This window comes from Mustela lutreola, chromosome 4 (genome assembly GCF_030435805.1).
Source record: "Mustela lutreola isolate mMusLut2 chromosome 4, mMusLut2.pri, whole genome shotgun sequence".
Lineage (NCBI taxonomy): Eukaryota > Metazoa > Chordata > Mammalia > Carnivora > Mustelidae > Mustela > Mustela lutreola.
In genome coordinates this window covers 130,533,385-130,554,213 of record NC_081293.1, presented here as the reverse complement: position 1 = coordinate 130,554,213, position 20,829 = coordinate 130,533,385, and the positions used below count along the sequence as shown (strand labels likewise).

The window sequence follows — 20,829 nt, the reverse complement described above, 5'->3', positions numbered from 1 at the left end:
GTTTCTGTTCTCTTTGGCTCTCAGTGTTTCCTGCTTCTTCTCCAGAATCTAATTAGGGACGTTTCGGTTATTAGTTCTGTTTACTAAAACTTAATTTAGGTTAAAAATCTTTAAAAAATATATATATAAAATCTGAGAGTAGTAACTCTGGCTTTAAGGTAGCATGGAGTATAGGGTCTTTGGGAGTAGTATCATTGGCTGCACTGTGTGCAGCCTGTGTTCAAGAATCAACTCAAAGTGTAACTGGGGACCTGAATATATATTTGTTGTAATTTGACCACATGATCTGTTTTTGCTGGATGAGGCCAAACTATCTTCCCTTATGTACAAGGGGAAGATGCTAGAAGGGTTGTGTTAAACTATTTGTGAAGGCAACAAAAAAAAAAACCCTCTGCTTTTAGAGATTTTCACATTATCTCTGACAAAAAAAGATATAGTCTATTCACTAATTATAAAGTGGTGTGCTTCAGTGAGTAGAATTCAGGAATCTAGGAACTTGGATGGGGAAAAAAAATCCATCTTTGTACTAATTTTAAACTGTGATTTAGTATTTATGAAGCAAAAAACTATATGAGCCTTAGCAGTACCCAGGATTTTGAGAACAAAAATCACTGATTTTCCATATCACATAAAGATGTTTCAGATCTCCTGAAATGTCTTTTACTTCCATCACTATTTTAAAGTTATGATAGTTATTAGATCAACTGCTAGATTCTTATTTCTAAAAATGTACTATTTCTATGTAATTGGTTTCCTTCACAACTCTTTTAAACATATGTGTTTAAAAGCACTATTCTGAGAAGGGACCCGTAGTTTCCAAGGAGACACTTGAGAGGTTCATGGCACAAAGAATGTTTAAACCCTGAGTAAGGCTAGTCTGTGCTTAGCGAGTAATTTGTTTTAGACTTGAATAGACAACTTTTTGAAATTATTAACAAATAATGTATTATTTGTTTCAGGGACACAGGTCTATAATTCATCAATCTTACACAATACACAGTGCTCACCACAACACCTACCTTCCCCAGTGTCCATCACGCAGCCACCCCATCCCTTCCACCTCCCTCCACTCCAGCAACCCTCAGGTTTGTTTCCTGAGATTAAGAGTCTCTTATGGTTTGTCTCCCTCTCTGGTTTTGTCGTTTCATTTTTTCCTCTCTTCCCCTATGATCCTCTGCCTTGTTCCTCAAATTCCACGTATTGGTGAGATAACAGGATAATTGTCTCTTTGATGATTGACTTATTTTGCTTAGTATAATACCCTCTAGTTCCATCCATGTTTTTGGAAATGGCAATATTTCATTTTTTGGTGGCTGCATAATATTCCATTGTGTATATATACACACACTGTATCTTTATCCATTCATCTGGGCTCTTTCCATAGTTTGGCTTTGAACAGACTTCATTTTAAACCACTGACTCATGACTGATAAAGCACTGATAAGTTGTGGAATGCAGAAGCCTGATGTCATAAGGAGGGCTGATGGTTAGATAATGGGACATCTATGCATCTACCACCTTCTCCATTCTCTTTCATAGCAGAAGGGCCTTGAATGGCAAGCTGTGCTCACTAAAAAAGGTCCTACTCGGGACGCCTGGGTGGCTCAGTTGGTTGGACGACTGCCTTCGGCTCAGGTCATGATCCTGGAGTCCCGGGATCGAGTCCAGCATTGGACTCCCAGCTCCATGGGGAGTCTGCTTCTCTCTCTGACCTTCTCCTCGTTCATGCTCTCTCTCACTGTCTCTCTCTCCAATAAAAAAATAAAATCTTAAAAAAAAAAAAAGGTCCTACTCAACTAAATGCTTTGGAATACATTTGTTATTTCTGGAACTCTTATTTAGAACCCAGCTGCTTTCATATGGAAAAATTAGTTAATTTGAAATCTTCGAGAATGTAGACTTGTTACCATAGCCTGTTTGTTGGTATAAGATCACAGACTGTCCAGGGGTAAGACAAAATCCTCAGGATATAATAAGCATTCAATACTACTCTCCTTGCTGTTTTAGTGAGATGCCATATTTCAGGGAGGATCCTGGTTCAGCAAAGCTGAGATTTACATTATCTCTATGAGAGCTTCCCAATCTGGAAATTGGCTTGGACAGCAAGAATACTGCTTAATTCTGCTGGATTTAGCATTATGCTTAATACAATTTAAGATTCTATCAGTTAAATGATTTCTGCATCATCCTACTAGGCATGGCTTTGTGAAGACACACCTTTGGACACAAGTAACACTAAACATAATTGGGCAATTATAGACGACTCATGAAAATATCAACATAGCTTTTAAAAAACAATATAAGTAGATGTAAAGTTGACATAGAGTTATCCAGAAAACTTCCTTAAGGGAGAGAGAGAAAAATCCCAATAGTATCTAAAATTAGAAAAACTTTCTAAATCTCAAAATACACATATTTGAGATAATGAGATCATCTGCACTGCCACTGACTGTTTGTGTCCATATCTCCCCACCAAATTCTTACGTTGAAATCCAATCCTCAATTTGTTGGTATTTGTAAGTGGGGCCATTGGGAAGTGATAAGGTCAAGGAGGCAGATGTCTCATGAATGGGATTAATGTCCTTATAACAGACCTCAGATAGCTCCCCTGTCCCTTCTGCCATGTGATGACAGAGCAAGAAGATGGTAGTCTATGAAACACGAGGCAGGCTCTTACTGGACATCAAATCTACTGGCACCTTGGTTTTGGACTTCCCAGCCTCCAGAAGTGTGAGAAGTTTATTTCTGTTATAAGTCATCTAGTCTATGGTTATTTGCTTACAGCAGCCTGAATGAACTAAGACATACACCAAGCACTACAGTTCAGTTAAAAATGAAGGTTCAAAAAAAAAAAATAAAAAGGAGGTTCCCCACAAAAAGGTTCAAATACAGTGTGGTTAAAATGGTGAAGTCATTTTTATTTCAGTACTTGACAAAATACCCCATAAAATTCAAAACTTCTACCATTATACAAAAATAGGTCTCTACAAGTGATAGTATCTGTCTTCATCACCAGTAGCAAATATATTAGGGCAGAAACATGTAATTCAGTAGCCTTATAAGAAAAGTGCAGGACACCTCAAGCTACACATTCAGCAGTATCATAATGCGCAAAAGTTTAATCTTTTCACCCATCCGATAAATACACAAGGTTTATAATTTAATCATTTAAATTAGCATTCCACAAATATACATGTAATTTAATGATTATTGTGCATGAATACATACACAATGCTAATATGTACAAATTCCAGTTTGTTTTCATGTGCTGGCAAGGGATCTGTATACAATCATAAGCTGTGTTCTTATTGGTCCCGCTGAATATCCACAATACAAAAGCACAAAAGAATGACTGATTTACAAAAGGCAATCTGTTTAAAATCACTTTGATTCATGTTTTAAAGGATTATCTTCTCATGCCAGCATGAAATTGGGTTGAACCTATGAGAGAAAAAGAAGATACATTAATGATTTTAAATCAAATTTCTACCTAAGCCAGACCACTTAGTACAGGCACATCTTGGAGACACTGAAGGTTGGGTCCCAGACCACTGCAATCAAGTGAATACTGCAATACAGAGTCAAATAATTTTGTTTTCCCAGGTAAAAAAAAAAAAAATTATGTTTACACTATAAAAGTGCACAGTTGCATTATATCTAAAAATACAATGTACATACCTTTAATACTTTATTATTAAAAAGTGCTAATCATCATCTGAGCTTATAATCTTTTTGCTGGTGGAGGGTCTTGTCTTGATGTTGAAGGCTGCTGACTGATCATGGTGGTGGTTGCTGAAGGGTGGGGTGGCTGTGGCAATAACTTCAAATAAAATGAAAAGGAAATCTGCTGCATCGATTGACTCCACTGATTGGCTCTTCCTTTCATGCACAATTTCTCCGTATTGACAGCATTTACTCAGTGTAGAACTTTTATTATTAGTGTTGAACTTTCAAAACGAATCAAACCTCAAACTCTGCCGCTTTATCAACTAAGTTTATGTAATAGTATAAATCCTTTGTTATCACTTCAACAATCTTCACATTATCCTCACTAGGAACAGATTCCATCTCAAGAGACCACTTGTTTTTGCTCATCCATAAGTAACCCCGCAAACATTAAAAAGTTTCATTATGAGATTGTAGCAGTTCAGTTCCATCTCCAGACTTCACTTTTAGTTCTCCTGCTACTTCCACCACATCTGCAGTTACTACTTCCTCCACTGAAGTCTTCAACATCTTTAAGTCATGCACGAGGGTTGAAATCAATGTCTTCCAAACTCCTGTTCATGTTGATATTTTGACCTCTCCCCATGAATCATAAATGTTCTTACTGGCATCCAGAAAAGTGAATCCTTTCCAGAAGGTTTTTGGTTTACTTTGCCCAGATCTGTCAGCTGAATCACCATCTATGGTAGCTAGAACCTTACAAAATGTATTTCATAAATACTAAGACTTGAAAATTAAAATTACTCCTTGATCCATGGGCTGCAGAATGGATATTGTATGCAGGTATGTAAATGCTAACCCCGCTGTATAGTAGACCTCTTGGGTGAGTATTGTCAATGAGCAGTAATACTTTGAAAGGGATCTTTTTTTCCTGAACAGTAGATCTCAACAATGGGTTTAAAATATTCAGTATACCACGTAAATAGTTGGGGTGTTCTATCCTGATGGAACACAGGCAGAGCAGATTTAGCATAATTCTTATGGGCCCCAGCATTTTTTTGAACGTAGTCACTAGCTGCCATCAGTCCCTAACTAGAGTCATCCCATCCTTTGAAGCTAGACATGGGACTCTTCATCTCCAGCTATGAAAGCCCTAGATGGCATCTTCTTCCAAAAGGCTATTCCATCCACATTAAATATCTGCTATTCAGTGTAGCCAACTTCAGGAATGATCTTGGCTAGATCTTCTGGATTACTCGGGAGCTTCTCCATCAGCACTTGTCACTTCACCAGGCACTTTTATGCCATGGAGACTTCTTTCCTTAAAATGCATCAACCAAACTCTGCTAGCTTCAAACTTTTCACCTGTAGCTTCCTCACCTCTTTCAGCCTTTACAGAATCAAGGAGAGTTAGGGCCTTGCTCTGGATTAGGCTTTGGCATAAGGGAATCCTGTAGCTGGTTTGCTTTCTTATCATTTGTGTTCACTGCTGTAGCACTTTTATTTTAGCTATTTTTAAAGATTTTATTTATTTGACAGAGAGAGAGGGAGGGAGCACAAGCAGGGGGGGCAGCACAGGGAGGGGGAGAAGCAGGGAGCCTGATGTGGGACTTGATCCCAGGACCCTGGGATTATGACCTGAGTTGAAGGCAGATGCTTCATTGACTGACCCACCCAGGTGCCCTGGTGTAGCACTTTTAATTTCCTTCAAGAACTTATCTTTTGCATTTATAGTTTGGCTCTTTGGTGCAAGAGGCCTACCTTTTGGCCTATCTTGGCTTTTGACTTGCCTTCCTCACTAAACTTAATCATTTCTAACTCTTGACTTTGAGTGAGATGTGTGATTCTTCCTTTCAGTAAAGTACTAAGAAGCCATGGTACGGTTATTGACTGGCCTAATTTCAGTGTTGCTGTATCTCAGGGTATAAGGTGGCTCAAGGAGAGGAAAGGAGACAGAGGTGTCTGCTGGTGGAGCAGTCAGAACACATACATTAATCAATTGAGTTTGTTGTCTTATATGGGAACTGTTCATGGTGCCTCCTGAACAATTACAACAGTAACGTCGAAAATCACTGACCACAGGTCTAATGAAAAAGTCTGTGAGAGCTACCAAATGTGACAGAGACATGAAAGTGAGCAAATGTTGGAAAATGGCACCAAGAGACTTCTTCAAACACAGGCCTGCTACAAACCTTCAATACGTAAAAAATGCAATAAAATTGCAATAAAGCAAAACACAATAAAACAAGGTATGCCTGTAGTGATATCAAATGAGACTGCTACCTATATACCAAACTAACTAGTTCATGAAGGGTAAAGTTACTATTATTCTCCATTAAAAAAATGTTTTATTTTAATGAGCCTGGGTGACTCATTAAAATAAAAAGAGTTGGCTAGGCATGCAACTCTTGATCTCAGCTGAGGTCTTGATCTCAGGGTCATGAGTTTGAGCCCCATGTTGGGCTCTGTGCTGAGCCGCAGAGCCTATTTTAAAAAAAATGCAATAAAAAATGCTTTTTATTTTTCTAAAAAAAGTCTTATTCATACTTGAATGGATTTCTATTTCTTAGCTTTATTTATTTGAAAAGGATAGATCACATGCGCACGAGTTGAGAGACAGGCAAAGGGAGTGAATCTTCAAGGAGACACCTTGCTAAGAGCAGAGCCCAGTGCAGGGCTCGATCTTATGACCCATGAGATCATGACCTGAGCTGAAACCAAGAGTTGGGAAGCTCAACTGACCATGCCACCCTCGCACCCCTGAATAATTTTTAAAAGAGATGTTGAATATATACTTAAAAGTCATTATGGCTTGATCTGTAGCAAGGGCAGACTAATGTTAAGATGCTCTTCAAAGTTCCCACCAGGTTGAATGTTCTATACCCTCTACCTCCTGCCTCTTGAAAAATCTTTCAGTCTTTAAAATCGGAGTCTTCACTGAATTCTACTTCTGAAACTAATAATTTATGTTAATTGAATTTAAATTAAAGTAAATAAAAATAAATGAAATCTGAGTCTTGTGAAATCTAGATGCTCAAAACAAAATAAAAACCAAATAATACCAAAGTCCAGCTATGATGATAACAGTTTTCTATGACTACATGTTGCTTGAGTTAGATGATTTCTTGTATGAGGAGACAAACTACTGAAAATAAATCGCTACTAGCTCTGTCTAGTTTGTGGGGATAGAACGAAAAAAAGGGTGGGTCTTAAAAGTAAAAACAAAATATTGATTTAAACTTAATTTAAAGCACATTAAATTAAAATTCAAACCTCTGAATCAGGAGTGAACTGAAGGGAGACAAAATATTGATTTAAACTTAATTTAAAGCACATTAAATTAAAATTCAAACCTCTGAATCAGGAGTGAACTGAATCTCGAAGGAAACGAGATTTTCCCACGATGAACAGGGAATCCATATGTCTATTAAGTAAGAATTTCTGTGTGTTTCTGATCAGAGGAAAAATGGTCATTCTTATAAAGTCTTTTGAATGGAACAGGTTTTGTGGATCATGCAGATGAGCACGGAGTCCGAGTAAAGATAATGGCTGCATTAAATGCTTAAGATCACTTCCTTCCTTCTCTCATCTCCCCACCCCTAATTTGCATGCCTCAGCACATATTATAGTTGACCCTTGGACAATGTGGGGGTTAAGGATGCTGAACCCTTACACAGTCAAAAATCCATGTGTAACGTTATTCTCCCAAAACTCAACTACTAATAGCCTATTCCTGACTAAGAAAAGCCTTATAGGTAAGATAGAGTCAATTAACACGTATTTCTATATTATATGTTATATTCTTAAAATAAAGTAAGCTAGAGAAAAGAAAAATTTTAAGAAAATCCTAACAGAAAATACATTTATAGTACTGTATTGTATTCGGTGAAAAAAATCTGTATCTAAGTGGCCCTGTGCAGTTCAAACCTGTTGTTCAGAAGTCAGCTATACTTGCGAACAGGTTCTCCAGCAGACTCTGTAAGAGTCTCCAGCAGACTCCGTAAGCCTCACAGGACTATGTACACTGGTGCCTACTGTGCATTTCGTCTAATCAATTTGAGCAGGGAATCTTTTTTGTGGGAGTGAAATCTGGGTGATAAATTATGTCTTGAGTTAAATTCCTAAGTCTAACCTGGTAACTCACAAACTAAACTCTAAGATTTGATTATCTAATGAGGAAGGTCAAGGGGTTTCAGAAAGAGAATGGAGAGCTCTGGGTCCATCCAGCACTACAGGGCTGCCAATAGTAATACATGGTGAAGCTGGGAGTACCTGACTGCACAGTTCCAAGTCGTCTCTGCAGTGCCTCTAGCCGAGTGATATAATCTGTCAGGGCTCTGTCAGGGTCATAATTCTGAAGCTGAGAACATGCTAAGGAACCAGGATTTAAATCAGCTGGAGGGCCTGGGTACCTATGAGATTGAAAATATGAACATGAATCCAAATCATCCACAAAGCAAGTAACCTAACAACCTGCCTTCACTCTGCCCTCAAAAGGTAAATCTTTAACTTGAGTTATGAACATAATAACTGATAATTGGCAAAAACAGCCAGAATTCACATTTGAACATTTCTTTACAGGTCTCTACTGTTGGCCCATAGGTAGCAAATATCTGGCTTTGCAGAAAAGTAGTTCTTGGTTTGACTATGAACTTCAGTTTTCTTATATGCAAGGCTGAATGTAGATTAGAGATTCTGAATGTATAGAACCCAGGATCAGAGAAGGTTCCCAGTAAATAATAATTACTTATAATAATTATAGTAAATTATTAATTATGTAACATATATGTCTAATATAATAAGTATCATTATCAATGCCATCCCTATAATATTTTCCAGTGATCTTATTAAGAATCAGATACTTACTACTTTTACATTACTAGGGTTAAAAATTGAAACTAGAGGGCAGAAACTGTAACTCTGCAGTATTTTTAGTACATAGCCATGCTAAAAATAAACATACATAATCTGTTAGTTCTTGTCTGTTTGTAACACCTGATGTGTTCTGCCAGCTTCATAACCATGTTTCTTAAATCATTCTTTTCTTCACTCAGTGGCTGACATGTCTGGTCAGCTTAGCATTTTGCCTCAGTAGTAGTCTTTCAGTCAATTTGTCTCAAGTACTCGGGGACACTAAGCCAGGCTTAATCTGTATCCCCCAAATGTCTGAGCTTGTGATGTGTATGGGAAAAAACTTCTAATCAACTCAAAGCAGCTTCTAAGTCATCATAAAAGCAGCCAGTACAGTTGCTTGTTGCAGAAGTCTTAAAAAACACCATGTATGTACAAATACAGCTTGTCATGTAGGCTTTAGAGTTTTCTTTCATAATCCCCAGAGATTGTCAATTTTAGTTAATGCTTTTCCCAATGTTCAACCAGAGAACATACTAAAATAACACTTGGTTCGTTCAGTTTCCTTTTTTTTTTTTTAAGAAATTATTATCATCATTATTATTATGTTCACTTAAGCCACTCCATAGTAATCATTAGTTTTTGAAGTAGTATTCCATGATTCATTAGTTGTATATAATACCCAGTGTTGGTTTCCTATACTCTTGGAAACCAGGTATATATCCAAATACTGTTTTTGCTTCTCAGTCTTAGGTTATATACATCATATGCAACTATACATACACCTAGTTATTTAGACACAAAGGAGTCAAAACCCTAATACTGTCCTCTTTTGTCTGTTAAGTATTAGCACATGTAACAACTCTTAGGCATGTTTATCAAATTCTTACCTATTCTGAAAAGGTACAGGAGACCTAGAATAGTCCAGCTCTGATCTTGAGCGATACGTAGTATGTCTCGGTTCTCCATATAGCTCCAGGCCGCCAGAAGAATGATAAAATGGGTCAGTCTTTTCAGCACCTAAAGTAATCCAAAATGTACCATATTGTAAAAGAAAAACTATCAAGCCCTTGAAAATTTTCTACAAAACAGAGAAGTGCTCAGAAGACTACTATACTGCACTATACAATACTATCTCCTACTTATAGTCATCTTCTTCAATTATTCTTCCTAAAAAAGAGAAAAAACCGTTTAACTATGATTTTGTTTTCCTTCGAATGTAAGTATTTCTGATAATCTGGAACTATACCTCAAAGAAAATACATTACTTAATTGGAATATTTTCTTTTTAAAAGACCTCTTCTTAGTTATAATTAGAGGTGAGGAGAGGGGTGTCTGAGTATGTGTGGTTTGGGGAAAAAGATGATGTGGATAAAAAATATAACCTCAAACTACTCTACCGACTTTTACTAGAAAAAACTTGAAATCAAGATTTGCTAACTTACAACATAGAACTCAATATGGTACAAATTTCAGCTGTTTCTGTGTAAGAATGCATATTTCAAGGCACTTTGCTTAAGGTACCAAATATATTTCCTCTTTCTCTGCTCAGTAACTGGTAGAATGTGTAAAGGTGGTTTAATATCAATACACAGCTGCATTAATATAGTTATGCTGTGTGTCTGAAACTGTGTATACTTCCAGCTTCTGAGTTCATCCGTATGCATAAAATATTGAAGTTCTAATGTTTGTTTCCACTTTGAGGTGTAGAGAGAAGGAATTTTAACTGTCACCATTATATATAACCTATTTGTAAACTCAGAAACCTGAATATTGCTAAACTGCAAAACTTGAAACCATAACTACCATATGATTAACAACATTCCTATCTGGAATCAGAGTCTTAAATGCAGTTGTTAACAGGACTGGGCTCTAGAGCCAGACTGCCAGGGTTCAGTGCTGGCTCTGCCACTTCCTACCAGGTAATCTGAGAAAAACAACAAATGATTTTCATGCCTCAGTTTTTCTTCTATGAAGTGAGAATAACAGTAACCACACTTGCATCATAGAATTGGAAGAATACATGAGAATACAGGGACAAAGCAATACCTAGTGTAAGTGGCCTATAAAAATCAACTCTCATTACTCTTTGAAACAGTAAGGCCCTTGGCTCTGTTGGTTACAGGGTTCTGGGTCTTTGGATAACAGGTACCAGAACACATTATTTGGAAGGTATTATACATATAGTAATATTAAGAGAATCATAAACACAAGAAATCCTATTTTGACGTCACCTGGATTCAGTCCAAAGCCGTCTCTGTTAATATTGATGGAACCAGAACTTGTGACTCGTTGCCACCGTCGAACCAAAAATTTCATTCTAAAAAAGACACCAATAAAAAGTTTCACAGCACATCTATAATGGAAAGTGTATAAACATACATTTCCCACAAAAATAAAGTCATTCATTTGAATATGAACACAGAACAAATTTCAACAGTCACGTGACTGCCTAATCTAAAATTATACAGAAGGGGTGCCTAGGGGCTCAGTGGGTTGAAGCCTCTGCCTTCAGCTCAGGTCGTGATCCCAGGGTCCTGGGGTTGAGCCCCACATTGGGCTCTCTCTTTGGCAGGGAACCTGCTTCCTCCTCTCTCTGCCTACTTGTGATCTTTGTCAAATAAATAAATGAAATATATATATATATATTTTTTAAAGATTTTATTTATTTATTTGACAGACAGAGATCACAAGTAGGCAGAGAGGCAGGCAGAGAGAGAGAGGGAAGCAGGCTTCCTGCGGAGCAGGGAGCCCGATGCGGGGCTCAATCCCAGGACCCTGAGATCATGACCCGAGCCGAAGGCAGCAGCCCAAACCACTGAGCCACCCAGGCGCCCCAATAAATGAAATATTTTTTTAAAAAAAATTATGCAGGAGTGCCTGGGTGGCTCAGTTGTTAAGTGTCTCCTTTTGGCTCAGGTCATGATCTCAGGGTCCTGGGATCAAGCCCCACATCAGGCTCCCTGCTCAGCAGAAAGCCTGCTTCTCCCTCTTCCACTCACCCTGCTTGTGTTTCCTCTCTCGCTATGTCTCTCTCTGACAAATAAATAAAATCTTTAAGAAGATAAAATAAAATAACACAAATGTCTCCTGGTTTGTGGCAAAATAAACTAGAGCAAAACAGACTGGCTTCCCAAGAGGCACCAAAAATCTTACCTGTTGCCAGCACCAGGTTCTGACTTTAGAGGTTTAGGACTCAAAAGAGATGAAGAATAAAAGCAAAAGAGAAAAGTGAATGGGCAAATAAAGGGCGAGAAATAATGAAAAAAGAAAAGAATGGGGTGCCTGGGTGGCTCAGTCAGTTGAGTGTCTACCTTTGGCTCAGGTAGTGATCACAGGGTCCTGGGATCGAGTCTGACATCGGGTTCCTTGCTCAGCTGGGAGCCTGCTTCTCCCTCTCTCTGCCCCCTGCTTGTGCTCTCACTCCCTCTCTCTCAAATAAATAAACACAATCTTTAAAAAAAATAAATAAGTGAAAAGAATGGAGAATACAAGGCAAATGAGATGGAAGGAGAATAAAAAGACCCTTACCCTGGCAGTGAGACTGAGTTGGGAAAGCTGGAAGAGAAGTGAGGCTCTGGGATCGGGGGTGAAAAACACGAGGCTTTAAAAGGAAGGGGGATGGCAGAGCAACACACCAGCTGCAGCGAGGTGCTGCCTGCCCTACTCTGGCCCAAGGAACTTTCTAAACGCCAATTTTGATTTCTTAATTCCAATCAGTTACAAAACTCAGTTTTAGGACAGTGAAAATACAACAGACATGTAAGAGGACAAGAAAAAGAAGCAGTTAGAATGAAGTCCTTCAGTGACAACTGGCTTTTATAGAACCTTCCCAAATTCTTCCAATAAAATTAATAACTAACTCCTGTGACCTGTCATTTAGTGTCTTCTAAGTTAGGAGCACACTGGTCTTCCCCACTAGGAAGGGAGCTGCCTTTAGGGATTTAGGCAAGCTTTATATATATTTTTTTCTTCATGTCCCAGCACTTAGCCCTATACACAGCGTACAAGGTGGTAAAAGGAATGGATGATGAGGAAGGAGGAACTGGGACCACCCGGCAACAATGTGGAACAGTAGAGGCAAGGAGGGTCTCGGACTATTAATAAGATAAAGTGTGAACTTCCTTTACAGAGCCCACACAGGTGAGACTTGGGAGCCCTGGCCAATTGTCCTAGCTCTATCACTACAGGCTTTGCAACCTTTCCCTGCCTCGGTTTCCTCATCTGTGAGATGGTATTCTGAGCTAGGTGATTTTAGCTTCTAGTTAAAAACTTCTGTTATATTTCTCAAAATGTATCAGATGTGACCTGATAGGAAGAATTTTAAAAACTGAAATTCTTTTGAAACTGTTCTGGTTCCGACATAAATAAAAAGAAGGGGAAGCATGGAGAAGCCTAGGGATCTAGGTATTTATCACTCAGGTGAGAGTACTGCAGAAGGCCAGGTCCTCAAGGGAGTTTGAGTCCTGGCTCCATTCCAACCACAAATCAGAATGAGTACCAGAGTTCCTAGCATGGAACTACCAGAGAAGACTGACAAAAGCACTAGCACAGTCCAGTGCCCTCAAGGCTAATCTTGGGTTCGAATACAGAGTTAGGCCAGGGCTTTGTGTAGCTGAACTCCAAGAATGGGTTATTTTAGCAATGAAGAAAATGAATGTGTAGCCCAAGTAATTTTTTAAACCGCCCCCCTTTTGTGATCCCTTTTATTTATATATCTGAGCTAGTTCATGGGTTTATTCAGAGTTAAAATATAAAATAAAACAAACAAACAAAAAATCCAGATTGGACATGCCAGCTATGAGTTACCAGCTCCCTGCCTCTGGGAAGCACTTTTCAGAGGGTCCCCATGGTATAGCATAAAGTATCACTGGCTAAGAGGATGAAAGAAAGAAGCCCGCATGTTTTAATGATGGCAAATGTCTCCTACTGTATGAATACAGAGCACAATAGGCAGAGAAAAGAAAGGATTAAAAATCTAAATCCTTTTAGGGCCTATTAAAATGCATTTTCCTCCCAGCACTTTACCTTGAAATTGCCATGGACACTCTGACGGCTGACCGAAACCTGGTGAAGCCCTTTGGACGGTTGGTAAGCACCTCGAGGTCTGTGAAGGCCGGCTGTCCCCCCATCCGGGCAAGCAGAGCCAGTGTGGCATCCTCACATTCCTGGAACCCACCCAGTAACAACAGCAGGTAGTTCTTCTGATAAATGAGAGCTTTCCGGAAACTTTCTGCCCGAAGGTATTTACCATAAATTCTCTAATGTTAAAAAAAAGGGAAAGAATATAAAGCCATTATTAAGAAGCCATTCAAATTGTTCTCTAGAGGAAGATAACCTAGATTTTATTTTAAAAAGGGGTAGTAGCAGAATGGCAGACACCTTCCTACTGTTTTCTACTCAGTCAGCAAAGTTGAAGGTGAAGATAATCAACCTTAAATTTTACACTTCTGTCTCTTTTTAGTCAGTGGAACGTGAATACAAACCTTATACTTAGGTTTTTGCTTTATTTTGGATTTTAGCCCCTAAAATTCATCATGTTTACTGTAAATATTTTTGTCTTTCCATTATCATTTCAGTTTTTCTTCTCTAACTGCATAGAGCTACTTTTATTATTTAGGCCTACTAATTTATTTAACCTTGTTTTATTTAATGTTTTCAATGTTAATGTCCTCTGTCCCTTTAAGAGTCATAAGCTTAGGTTCACTCCACATTTAAAAACATATTCCAGGGGCACCTGGGTGGCTCAGTGGGTTAAGCCTCTGCCTTCGGCTCGGGTCGTGATCTCAGGGTCCTGGGATCGAGCCCCACATCGGGCTCTCTGCTCAGCAGGGAGCCTGCTTCCCCTTCTCCCTCTGCCTGCCTCTCTGCCTACTTGCGATCTCTCTCTTTCTGTGTCAAATAAATAAATAAAATCTTTAAAAAAAAAAAATAAAAAAATAAAAACATATTCCAAACATTTTTCTTTCTTTCTGTTTTGGATTTTATGTTAATGGATTAAAAGTAGTTTTATTACAATATTCATTAGTCAGTAGAGAGGCTGTTCAGAGGGCTTACCATCTTACAGAGCATGGTGATGCTCTGATATTGAAAGTAGTAGAGCTTGGGTTGGCAGTGGAAAAGAGAATTTCTGTAATCTATTAGGAATGAGATGGGGGGAAACGAAATCATGAGCTCATGCTGCCATGAGGGCATGCCTTGCCACTAAGGTTCTGCGACCAGCTAGAGACCTGCATTCATGACACACACTGAATAGTGAGATGTAGAGACAGCGTAAATGCCACCTAAATTTCTTTACTCTGTTAAGGTTAGAGAGAGATGAAACAAGGCAAGAACAGAAGAGCAGCTTTGGTATTTGTTTCGAAGGAAGATGGCTCCTACCTTTATAGCAGCATGCTCAGAATCAGGGCTCAGATTCTGAAGTAAAGCTTCATTTCTTAGCTCAGCTTTCAGTTTGTGCACTTCAGCTTCTGCTCTTTTCAAGGACTTTTGGAGAGTCAGCTTTTCTCTGTTCCAGACTTCTTTTTCAGAAGCAATGATGGCTTCAATGTTGGCACCACCACTGAATGAAAACCTAGAAGACTGCAGAGACAGGAGCCTACTTAATGATTTTTAGGAATAAGTCTCTGAAGAAAAATCTAAATTAAACACACTAAATGTATTCCCTGTGGGAACCTGAGCTTTCCAGTCTCAGACAGGGAGCGTTCAAAGCCAATCTCAATTGACAGTAAAGAACATACAATGACTTTAATTATATGGTCCTTTGCTTAGTAGATTAATTTTAAAACTAAAAATCCCTATGGGAGTCTAGCCCCAAGGAAAGACCTCTGAAATTAAAAAAGTCTATAGAGACTTAATAAATGGACCATGTGGGTTCAAATGTAAGACCTATGCCTGAAATAGCCCACTGCAGAAATGGGGGGAAAAAAACCACTCACCCTGCCCACAGGGATGTGGTTCGCTACAGAAGCAGTGTGGATGTGTTATCGTGTATTTGACTGCACAGTTGTCTCACGAGTCTTTCCTAGCTTTATATTATATTCCTATCTTTGTATTACAGAAGCTAGCAGTTTATTTTATAGCTTTTAACTGAAAAACGTTAAATAAACTGCTAGAGTGGTTATTAGGCCGAAATACAGAATTTAATATCATCTTCCACTTGAGTCACAAACATAATAACTAACCGATAAGAACAGAAAGAATTCACATTTGACTATTTCTTTACATGTATCTACCAGTGGTCCATAGGTAGCAGAGTATCTGGCTTTGGTTAAGATAAGCAGTTCTTGGTCTGACTACAGACATCAGTTTTCTCATGTGTAAGGCTGAATGTGGATTAAAGACTCTAAATGTATAGAACCCAGGATCTGGCCCAGAGAAGGCTCCCAATAAAGAATGTTTGTTGTTATTATTATTATTATTATTGTCATCTCTATAACATTCTCCCATAATCTTACTAAGAATCAGATATTTAATATTTTTATATTAGGGTTAAGAATTGAAACCAGAGAGCAGAATTTATAATCCTGCAATATTTCTCACGTGGCCATGCTAAAATTAGACGTACATAATCTCTGCCAGCTCCTGTCTGTCGATACCACCTGATCTGTTCTTCTAGCTTCATAACCATATTTCTCAAATCATTCTTTTCTTCTGCCAGTTGGCTGATATGTCCTGTCAGCTCAGCATTTTGTCTCAGCAGTCTTTCAGTCAATGAGCCACAAGTACCACCTGGAGACACTAAACCAGGCTAGAAAGATAAAATGGTATTAAGGTCGTAGAAGCACAGATATTTATGAACAATGCACATAAACATGTGAATGGGCACTGAGAAAAACAGATTTCATGAAGAACTGGTGCTTGATTTGAGTCTTGAATAACTAGGAAGAATTTCACAAGTAGGAAGGAAGGAAGGGAAGGGCATCTGAAGCAGAAGGAATAGCATGTATAAAGGTACAGTGGTTTTGCTTGAGAGAGTGTTGGTTTTAGGGAGCTACAAGTCGCTTGATAAGGCACGAGTAAGGGTTGCCTTCACTTTATAGGTAACAGACCTAAATGTAGGAAGTGAAGAGCCATAAACGGCCTCTAGATAAGAAGGTGCCACAAACAAAATTTATGTTTTAGAAAAATTCCTTTGGTAGCAGCATGCAAAGTACAGTAAATTAGGGAAGACCATCCCAGTGTTAGGTGGACACATCAGGAAGTCATTACAACAGTTCAGATAAGAAATATTAGAAACCTGAATAAAGGCAATGACTAAGGGCACATTGGACAGATATTTAGGAGGTAAAAGCATGAGACTTAGTCACCACTAGGACACAAAAGTGAGAGTAAAGGAAAGTGGTCTATGGTGACTTGCAACTTTATAAACTGGGCAGTACCAGGACCAGAAACATGGGTTGTGGACAGGAGGAGGAAAGAAAGATGATGCTCAGTCTGGAATGTGCCTAAGAGGTTCCTAAGGGATAACTATGGGGTCCATTTCCCCAAGCAAAGAGTTCCTGTAACTCATGTAAAATATAAACCTGGACCACAGGAGAGAGATACAGACTAGAGCCCCAGGCCTCTAGAAGATCAGGTCCATAAGGGTGAGACTTTTTTTTTTTTTTTTATTTAAAGATTTTATTTATTTACTTGATAGAGATCACAAGTAGGCAGAGAGGCAGACAGAGAGAGAGAGGAAGGGAAGCAGGCTCCTTGCTGAGCAGAGAGCCCCATTCGGGGCTTGATCCCAGGACCCTGGGACCATGAGGAGCCGAAGGCAGAGGCTTTAACCCACTGAGCCACCCAGGTGCTCCAAGGGTGAGACTTTTATCAGATTTGTTCATTGTAGCTCAGAACCCAGGATAGTACCTGGCATATAACAAGTGCCTGATATAAGTATATTCTGTTCAATAAATAAGTCTACTGAGAACTCAGGCTGTGGAAATGAATGAGCTTTCACAGAGAAGAAACATGATGAGGATAGGAGGAAGAGGAATTCATGAAGATGACTGATGAAAGAAAAGGAAGAAATAAGAGAATATTGTCACAAAAGGTAAAAAAAGGAGGATTTTTAAGATGAGAGAGGTCAAAAGTGTCAAATGCTATAAAGAAGTCAAGAAAGAGAATGAAAAGATTTATCAGATTAGTCAACTGAAGACACTGGTGGCATTCCACGGGTGGCTTTGAGAGTGGTGAGGGTAGAAGCCAGACTATTCTTGCAAAAAACTTCCTTATCATAACACAATAAAATGTTACTATAATTATTCAATAGTGATAATGAAAGTTAATTTCCCCTCAAATTTTCACTCTCTTCTATTATGGAAAAGCAAATTATTATTAATGTTTAAAATAAGTGAAAAGATCAAGTTAAAAACGCTTTAGAAAATACAGTGTCAGTTGCAAATGATTCATACAGCTCCATTCAAACTGTTCTTGATATCTCATAAGTTTTTTTTTTTTTCTTTTTTTTTATTTTTTTTTTTTTACTTTTTTATTTTTTTTTTCTTTTTTTTTATTTATTTTTTATCCTTGTTTTATTCTTACTCTATTTTTCAAACCCTTGTGTCGAGGGCTGACTTTCAATAGATCGCAGCGAGGGAGCTGCTCTGCTACGTACGAAACCCCGACCCAGAAGCAGGTCGTCTACGAATGGTTTAGCACCAGGTTCCCCACGAACGTGCGTTGCGTGACGGGCGAGGGGGCGGCCCTCTCATAAGTTTTTAAAAAAATTAAATTAAATTAAAAAAGAATACTTATAGATAAGTACAATATATTTTATATGTATATACACAAACATATCTATACTATAAACGCCATCCATATATCTATACACACACAGACATATAGAGACAACTGATACCACGTTTTGATGAATAATCTGTTTTCAAGTAGAGAACCACATTATAGGTGAGTACTTCATTAGAAGTGTGTGCCTGTGCTCCACACAGATATATTTACCCCAAAGAGGCAGATGTACTGAAAAGAAGGGCCATATGTACCCCAATGTGCACAGCAGCAATGGCCATAATTGCCAAAGTGTGGAAAGAGCCAAGATGCCCTTTGACAGAAGAATGGATAAAGAAGTTGTGGTCCATATATATAATGGAATATTATGCCTCCATCAGAAAGGATGAATACCCAACTTTTGTATCAACATGGACAGGACTGGAGGAGATTACACTGAGTGAAATAAGTCAAGAAGAGAAAGTCAATTATCATACAGTTTCACTTACTTATGGAGCATAAGGAATAACACAGATGGTATTAGGAGAAGGAAAGGAAAAGTGAATTGGGGTAAATTGGAGGGGGAGAAGAAGCATGAGACTGTGGACTCAGAAACAAACTGAGGGCTTTGGAAGGAAGAGGGGATGGAGGGATGGGTGTGTCTGGTGGTGGGTATTAAGGAGGGCATGAATTGCATGGTGCACTGGGTGTGGTGCATAAACAGAGAATCTTGGAACACTGAAGAAGTAAAATTAAGTTTAAAAAAAAAAAAAGAATTTTTAAAGTCTTACCTCTTCCCCTGTTTGGCCAGTTAATTTCTGTAGTTGTAAAATAATTCCATCAATATTTTCCTGAACCCACATGAAATCTTCATCATCGGCTGTTTCAAACGGTAGTCTTCAAGAAAAAGACAGAAAGTCAAAACACACCTTTCTCAATTAATGATGCTGACCAGCACAAACTTAACCGATTAGGTGGCACTCTATTTCACCTATCTTCTCCCTTACATTAAAGTGCTCTCTTTCCAGGGCTCAAGGTGTTCAGATATGTTAAAAGAATAACATCTCCTAATGTGAACATGCATTAACTTTAAAATTTCAATTCCCCGCCCTTGGCTAGCTATTAGTGAGGGGTAGGCTCTATCCAGCTTGTCTAAGAATGCCATTTCCAAACATCAGGAGGAATAGTCTAACCTATTGGAGGCTTTCTGGGCCAGATGTTGCAGTTTTGAAGCCACAAGTTGAAGCTTTTGTCTGAGGATTTCTAATTCATGATTATAGCCAGCTCCTCCTTCATTCATTTCAACCAGCTTAGAATAACTTGATTCCTTTGTCTCTCCTTCTATTTTCTGTTGAAGAACCCAATTTCTAGTTCGATCACTGGTTAAACTCCATGTGGTTGGCTAGCAATTTTTGGCAGAAAAAGAAAAAAGCAGTAATTCAAATGAACAGTGAATCACATTTTTTCTCAAGGGAACACACTTATTTATGGTTTATACTCCAAATAAGTTTCCATGAATTTCCTTTTTTTTAAAAAAATCATTTGTTCCTATTTATTTTTATTTTTAAAAAGATTTCATTTATTTATTTGAGAAAGAGAAAGGCTGAGAGAACAAGTGAGAGGAGGGGGAGAGGGAGAAGCAGACTCCCTGCAGAGTAGGGAGCCTGACATGGACTCGATCCCAGGACCCTGGGATCATGACCTGAGCCATCTAGACGCCCTGTCCATAACTGTTTAAATAATTTAGTCCAGTACTAAATTATATGTTCAAAGGGCTATAGTATTCTTTTAAAAAATATTTTAAAACAGTATCAATTTACCTCATTAAGATTCTGATAGAGAATTCTTCTACTTTCTCGTTTTTCTTCTCGTTCTAGTTCTTGTTTCTGGAATTCCTGCATAATTCCCTGCAGTCGCTTTCCTTCAAGGTCTAACTTATAAACTTGTTGCCTTTTCTCCTCCAGCTGGCGCTGGAGATCTTCCACTTTGGACTGGAGCTCATGCATTTTTTTCTGTCCCTCAGTGTTGGCCTCTTGTTCTGTCTGCAACGTCTTCCTGTGAACCTGCCTATCCTTTTCCATTTGCTGTCTTGTTTGCAAAGAATCCAGTTTATATTTCTCGGTTTCATTTAACAATTCTACTATGCGACTGTGTTTCTCCTCCAGCTGTTTCTGTAGCTCTTTAAGGAGGTCCTCAGAGGGTAGGGAGGGCCGAGGCTGCCCACTATCATCACTGCTCTGCAAGTGAGCATGCAATTCTCGCTCCCTATCCAGGGTACTACTCATCTCCCGTATTCGAACTTTCTCAGATTCAAGAAGTACTTGAAGCTCTAAGTTTCGACCTCGTTCTTCTGATAGCTGGGCATCATGTAGCACTCTCTGTGATTCTATTTTCTCCTGTGATTCATTAAGTAGTTGTTTCTGTTGCTCCAAAAGTAGATTTAGCTGAATATTCCTTTGTTTCTGACCCTCAAGTGAAAATTTCAAATCCTTGTAGAAGAAAGTTGAATTTAAGAATTTGTTAAAATTATTAAAAATCCTTTATAAGTATACTATAATTATCCTTTAGTAATACTAAGTTGGTAGTATTTGGTAATAGAACGGA

The 20,829-nt window shown here is 38.5% G+C and overlaps 1 protein-coding gene across 10 annotated transcripts in view; it reads right to left on the bottom strand.

The window, feature by feature from the left end:
- Positions 1 to 2,897: 2,897 nt before the first annotated feature.
- Positions 2,898 to 20,829, bottom strand: part of AKAP9 (A-kinase anchoring protein 9) — a 197,080-nt gene continuing 179,148 nt past the window's right edge. For all 10 annotated transcript variants that reach the window (XM_059171077.1, XM_059171078.1, XM_059171085.1 and 7 more), the window contains 10 exons: positions 20,046 to 20,714; positions 19,419 to 19,627; positions 19,017 to 19,122; positions 16,085 to 16,267; positions 14,899 to 15,099; positions 13,546 to 13,778; positions 10,752 to 10,837; positions 9,408 to 9,537; positions 7,939 to 8,078; positions 2,898 to 3,441 (listed from right to left, as the gene is read on the bottom strand). In XM_059171077.1, the coding sequence (XP_059027060.1) occupies positions 3,407 to 3,441; positions 7,939 to 8,078; positions 9,408 to 9,537; positions 10,752 to 10,837; positions 13,546 to 13,778; positions 14,899 to 15,099; positions 16,085 to 16,267; positions 19,017 to 19,122; positions 19,419 to 19,627; positions 20,046 to 20,714 (1,992 nt within the window). In that variant the 3' untranslated portion in view covers positions 2,898 to 3,406. The remainder of the gene's footprint in view (positions 3,442 to 7,938; positions 8,079 to 9,407; positions 9,538 to 10,751; positions 10,838 to 13,545; positions 13,779 to 14,898; positions 15,100 to 16,084; positions 16,268 to 19,016; positions 19,123 to 19,418; positions 19,628 to 20,045; positions 20,715 to 20,829) is intronic.